This window comes from Morone saxatilis, unplaced genomic scaffold, assembly GCF_004916995.1.
Source record: "Morone saxatilis isolate NCDOM2014 unplaced genomic scaffold, NCSU_SB_2.0 Contig1, whole genome shotgun sequence".
Lineage (NCBI taxonomy): Eukaryota > Metazoa > Chordata > Actinopteri > Moronidae > Morone > Morone saxatilis.
In genome coordinates, this window is record NW_023339651.1 from 11,545,943 (window position 1) to 11,552,101 (window position 6,159).

General features: G+C 42.3%; 2 protein-coding genes across 2 annotated transcripts in view; both read right to left on the reverse strand.

Moving 5' to 3' along the window:
* prrt2 (proline-rich transmembrane protein 2) overlaps nucleotides 1-1,582 on the reverse strand; it is a gene marked incomplete in the record, with an annotated part of 6,063 nt that extends 4,481 nt beyond the window's left edge. The window contains 1 exon segment of the mRNA XM_035664696.1: nucleotides 1,289-1,582.
* A 421-nt stretch (nucleotides 1,583-2,003) lies between these two features.
* The window catches only part of kif22 (kinesin family member 22), a 5,512-nt gene continuing 1,356 nt past the window's right edge, over nucleotides 2,004-6,159 (reverse strand). Inside the window, exons 4-12 of the mRNA XM_035669704.1 lie at nucleotides 6,078-6,111; nucleotides 5,348-5,744; nucleotides 4,819-4,939; nucleotides 4,317-4,437; nucleotides 3,916-4,096; nucleotides 3,322-3,416; nucleotides 2,824-3,024; nucleotides 2,622-2,681; nucleotides 2,004-2,181 (exon numbers count right to left, since the gene is read on the reverse strand). Coding sequence (XP_035525597.1) covers nucleotides 2,152-2,181; nucleotides 2,622-2,681; nucleotides 2,824-3,024; nucleotides 3,322-3,416; nucleotides 3,916-4,096; nucleotides 4,317-4,437; nucleotides 4,819-4,939; nucleotides 5,348-5,744; nucleotides 6,078-6,111 — 1,240 coding nt within the window. The 3' untranslated portion in view covers nucleotides 2,004-2,151. The remainder of the gene's footprint in view (nucleotides 2,182-2,621; nucleotides 2,682-2,823; nucleotides 3,025-3,321; nucleotides 3,417-3,915; nucleotides 4,097-4,316; nucleotides 4,438-4,818; nucleotides 4,940-5,347; nucleotides 5,745-6,077; nucleotides 6,112-6,159) is intronic.

Here is a 6,159-nt window from a genome sequence, read left to right on the forward strand (position 1 = left end):
GCATTCAATATTTTGTAAACACGGCATATTATTGTGTTGTTTTCGGTTTCTTATTGTTAGCAATTGCTAATTCTATTCCTTTTTGGGTGCTATGTTAACATTTTTAATCCATTAAATGGGAATTCCACTGATTTTACAAATTAAAGTCTGTTTACAGGTCTTGGAGACCACTTTTCTGGCTCCAGAGGGAGATGCAAGAAATCTAAATTAGCCACTACTAGTATAACACACTAAACTAAACAGACTAAAGTGTGGCAGCAGCAGGAGAGTTGTATTAATTAATGGTAATGTAGGTGCCAGGTGGTTTCAAACTGTCCATTGTGGGTCAGACAGTGGCGTATTATTAAGGTTTAGATAAGAAAACACCATCTGAAATGATTTTTTATTGATGGTAAAATGCGTTCTACTAATTCAGTAGCCAATTAGAGATTTTGAGTGGAGGGGTTCCTTTTTTTTTCCCCTTTTGAAAGTCAAGGGGAGGTCCAATTCTGGGCTTCTCACTCTAGTAACTTTAACACAGCCCCTAAATACAGTCTGCTTATAGCTGATTTAGAGTTTTACTCTAAATATCCTGATAAGCCTTTGAATAATCCACTCTGCCTTCAGATAACATTTATAATCTTTTTATTTTAATATATATTCAAAACCCCTCCTTATGTCACAATGAATTGTAAATAAAGACTCAAGGTAAACAGATAAAACAAACGCATGTCACGCTGTAAATATTAAGGCCTCAAAAGCTCATTCAAATAGCCCACTGGTTATATCAGGTAACACATTAAAAAAAGAAATAAAAAAAAGCAGGTCACAATGACACGAGGAGTACAAAGGCATGGCAGATGGAGGCAGGTTCCTTTGAAACGATAGTATCGGCCACGGGCTCAGTGCAGGTGAGTACATACCATTATTTCATCATGTGTACACAGGCGCTAAATGGCATATGGTGGCCGGTTGTTGGGCACGGAACAAAAGGTAAAAAAAAAGGACAGAGCTGAAAAAGGATGAGGACAAAGGAAAAACACTCGGATAGACGAGTGAAGGAGGAGGAGGAGATGGAGGAAGGGGGGGGCGCTTATTAATTAGCCTGCTGCTGCTGATTTGAATTCAGTGGATGTGGGCTGCTACATTGCAATGATAAGCAGAAAAAACAACATGCAGCTTGTATTAAATGCTTGCATCTAAAGCAAAGTATAGCTGAATACAAATAACTGATGGCCTGATTTAGCATTTTACACACACACACGGGAAGGAGGGAAAATATGGCTAAGAAGATAAATCAAACTGACCTTTTTTAATCCCGTCTCAACACAGCCGGGGCGTCCCTGGCTCTGGCATCGTGGTAACGTTGTTCTCAGGTGCAAAATATATGAGCTTCAGACGCGAGCAAACATCTCTACAGCCCCACAGTGCGTCTGCAGACGTGCGCTGTTTTCATCTAAGAGAGAAAATCCGAGAATATCCGAGAATATCCTACATGAAGAGCTGCTGAGACGATGTTGTAGCGCCTTGTTCCAGCGCAGTGTGCTGGGATGGATGGATGGGGAGTCTCCTGGATGGCAGGGTGGATCAGAGAGGAGGGGTGTCTGTGTGTGTGTGTCTGTGTGTGTGTGTGTGTGTGTGTGAAATGAAAAGTGAAATCAAGCAGACTACGTGATGTAGGAGAAGGGAGGGAGGGGAGGGAAGGCTGGATTATAGCTTTCTCCTCTCCTCACCCACTACAAAACAACAACAACAACAACAAACACCAGCTTCTGACACTGAATATTTCTCCAGTGATGCTGCACAACAGCAGTCTGTGACAGAGGGTGTCCTCCTGTGTCCCGCAGAGGACAAGAGTTCACAAAATGAGCTCAATTAGGTTTTTCAAACCGGAAATATGCGATGACTGCCCCCCCCCGCCCCCCCCTCCAGAAAGGGTGATTGATCTGAGAGACTGTACAGGGACATATGTGAAAGCCAGCATCAGATGTATTTAGGATCATGAAATAAACACAAACACTCAATGACATGTGAGCATTTTATTAAAAGCAACAGTGCACCATCAGCTGGAACACAGTAGTAACTACAAAAATATCATAAAATAAAGCAAAAAACGACAAACGCTTTAAGAAATTATATACATAAAAAAACATTTAAAAAAAAACAATAAAATCATTTCCCCATGGCACTCAGGATGTTTGCCTGAAAAAGAAAAAAAAGAAACATTAACAGCAATATAACAGATGATCAGATATAATATGGTAATAGTACATTTAATCAAGAAAATGCATTTATTATACAACACAAGGTTGTACGACAAAATTAATGTTTTCGGTCCTTTCATGCTACACACAGAACAGTTAATGTATTACTGTTATAATTCATTTATTCCTAATGTATAACAAAATGAATATATCAAATAAAGTATGTGAACTAGAGTTTACAACCACACTAGCAGCTTTGTGAGGTCGTACTGACAGAGTGGAGCTTTAAGCTAAATGCTAACATGCTGATGATAAGCCGCTGCAGTGTTTACTATGTGTGGAGGATGTGGCTGTCCACCAGATTTAACAGCAAACTATCCAATAGGAAAGCAAAAGTGGTGGAACAACCCCAAATATTACACTTTAGACTCCGCTTACCTTCATGAAGGAGGAAAATCTCTTTTCTGTCATACCCTCAACTTTTCCCAGATCTTCCAACTGCAAAACAAAACACACATAAATTCACCACAAGTAAACAAAAATCTACACCTGTCAAACGCTGAATTCAGAATAACACTAAAGACAAGGTGTTGCCGTACGTGATAGAACAAGTTCTCAGCCCGACGTTTGCCCTACCAACCTTTGTGAAGTGACCGTGGATCTCTCTCCAGCCCAGGATGAGCTTCGCCTTCTTGTCGCCGATCTGCTGCAGACCCTTCAGGTCTTTGAGGCAGCCGGTGTTGAGAACCTGCAGGATTTTCTGTCTGGACTGCTCCAGCACCGACGTATCCAGCTGGAACTCCCAGCCAGTCTCCATTACGTTCTCTTTACCATCTGGAGGCTGAGAGACATATGAGAAATATAAGACATTATAAAAGACTGCATACACAATTGGCATTTTACACAATTACACAAAAACGTACAGGGCATGAAAATCCATTTTTAACTGTCAACATTAATTTGTCTATATTGGTCTGGAAAGGAGGTTAATTTTGACCTAATATATTTGAGATCTTGCAGTGTCTGTCGAGTCAAAAAACAAATTGAAGCTAATGCACTACGTCAGCTTGTTTCTGATGCTTGCAATTCTGCAGATGTGTCAAGCTAAGCACAGCACAGTCAAAGCTTGGATGCTGACCTCAACCTGGTCTGAAAGCTTCCTCCCTTTCTTCTTGACGCAGACTGACTGTTTCTTGACCACTGCAAGCTGCTGAAGAGGCTGGAGCTGCGACACTGATGGGGAGGAAACCACATATACAGTTAATATTCAATGCTCCACATTCGAACACAGTCTATTAAAAATTAAAGTATACTCAGAGGAAAGAAAATCAAGCCATTTTGCATTGAAACAATCTAAATTTAGTATTGTGTGTGGTATAGTGCAGTCTTTTTTTTCAAATGCATGAGACAGGTAACACTCTCCGAGCTGCTGAGGGGTGTAAAAATAATTCCTCATCATCATCATTTGATACAATCTCTGGCTGCTGAATTGTAGACTGAGCTCTTGTATCACATTGCAGCTCATCAATAGCTCCAGTGATTCAACATGACAAAATTAGTGACTGACATTAACAACAGAGGATTACACGATACAAAAAAACGTTTCAAGTTTTTTTTTTTTATATATAAATACAGCACATTCGAGGGTGATTTAAAGTCATTTGATAGGTCTACAGTAAATATTCTGGTTCTTTGCATCAAGTTGCAGTCCCATCTTTAGTTTCTAACTGACCTTGTAGGGGTTGGACCACAGCCTGCTGCTTATTTGGTTTTGTGGCAGTTGACGGTTTTCTGTGCAGAGGAGCCGTATTGTTTTTGAAGGCAGGCTCCTGTTTGGCACTGGACTTTTCTCCAGTCAAGTGGCTGAATTGCATGGCCTTGCTCTCAAATTCCTTCTGCTTCTCTTTGAGCTCCTGCGCAAACAAGAAGGGCGGCAAGGTTGGCTATCAAATATCCATGAAGAAGAGTTGATCGATCGGTATAAAAGATCCAACAGGATCAGCATCTGGTAAAATCGCGTACGGACAGAAGGTTGGCCAGGTGGAGATCTGAATGATCACAACCTATATTGTATGCAGGGTTACGTGTCCCTGGTGGATAAACTTAAGTTCTAATATAGGTGTGTTTTATCACCTGGATTTCCTTGCGAGACTGGGCCACATCTTTCAGCATCCCAAGTCTATCTTTGTCCTGGCAGTTCATCATCAGCTTCTCCAGAGCGATTAGTCTGTCCATTACTGACGGCTCTGACAGACTGAAAGAGACAAACAAATCAAGACAAGTGGGGGGGGGGTATAGTCAGGGGCTTTGAACTACACTCAGAAGTCATTAGGTTATCACAAGTTGCCAAAATTCATAGCTCAGACAGATGTACACCTAAATAACAGATGGCAAGAAAGCAATGCTTGTGTCTCTCCCAAAGAGCTCCCAGTAGACACAGCAGCTGTAGCCAATGGGAGCACTGCAGAGAGAGCTGCTTTCAGTACAAGCTATAAAATCTTGGCCCACACTGCTTTGAGGCTTTGCTTTAAGTTGTATGGATTTAATTTGATGTGGTAGCTTTGGGCAGATGCACTGGCATTATTATTATCAAGGATTAAAGTCCCTGTACGATTGGCCAGAAGTGGTCGTTTACCTGTTAAAATGTGCAGAGGGTGAGGAACCATCTTGTTCAGATTTCCTCTCGTCTTTCTGCCTCTTCTTCTGTGGCTCAGTGCCAGACCCCCGTGCCTCGTGGTCTTCTCTGGCCCGCTTCACTGGAGATGAAGGCAGAAGGGAAATTAACAGTTTAGTATTCAGTGCACTGAAGCAACACTGTTTGTGGGGTTCTCCAGAGTGTAAAGCAATTCAGATGAAGATGACACAGCATCAGTCAAGGCTGCATTGCAGGGCCAGAACAGCATCAGGGATGTATTTAAGACAAAGCTATAGAAGAGGAAAGGCACAAAAACAGTAAACTTTTACATTTTAACAAGACATCCATCGTGTCCAGAGACATGTGGCTGGTTACTCTTAGTCATCATCCTCTGGGATGTGACTTGGGTGCCCCCTATTGGCCTCAGATCTAATCCTGTCAGAGCTTCCGCTTTTCTGCCTGTTAAATTTCTTTCTATACTTACAAGTCTTCAGAATGAAACAAGTACTTCTTACTCAGCTTCACTTACCTGGCAGTACGGGCAAGGCCACAGTTTCACGAGTGAAAGGTTTGTTCACAATGAGCTTGGATTTGGCAGCAAAGTTGAGTGCGCTAAAGGTGTCAAAATAGTATTTGTACTCGGGCGCAATATTGGTGATCATGACGGAGTGCGCTGAGCCACCCAGAGAGTCCTGTAGCAGCCGTGTCAGTTTACTGTCTCTGTATGGCACGCGGATGGCAGTGCCAGAGTTAAGAGAGTCCACCACTTTGCTGAGAGTGAAGAGAGACAGGTTGATGGCACCGCTCTCCTTCAGACGGATGCCCTGGTTGCCCGTGCGGCGGTTGTCCTCAGACCCAGCCAAGTCGACCAAGTACAGCTTTCCTGTCTGTTGTCTCTGGGGCAGGGCGCGCTGCGACCGCACAACCTATATCATTGAAAAGATAAAGATTTAAGAGAACAGGCAATGAGGTCAGACAGGAAGGGAAGGGAAAGAGATACGAGTTTATGATAAATGTGATACATTATGTATACAACACAGGAAGCAAGATACAGAAAAGGGTCAAATTTAGTAAAAAAAAAAAAAAGGACAGCAGACAGTTTGTTTCTCTCCCAGAATAGTCCCAGAAAGCACAGAGGTTGCTAATGGGAGTGTTGCAGGAGAGAATTGATTTCAGCACCAGCTACCAAATCCTGGCCTACTGCTCAGAGGCCACGACCTGTTTAAGATGCTACCTGACTGTCCACTTGACACCCGTACGCAGACCAGTTCAGTGACAAAAAACACAGCAACTCTAAGAGATTTAGAAACTTAATGTAGGAAATGAAGCAATTTATACACA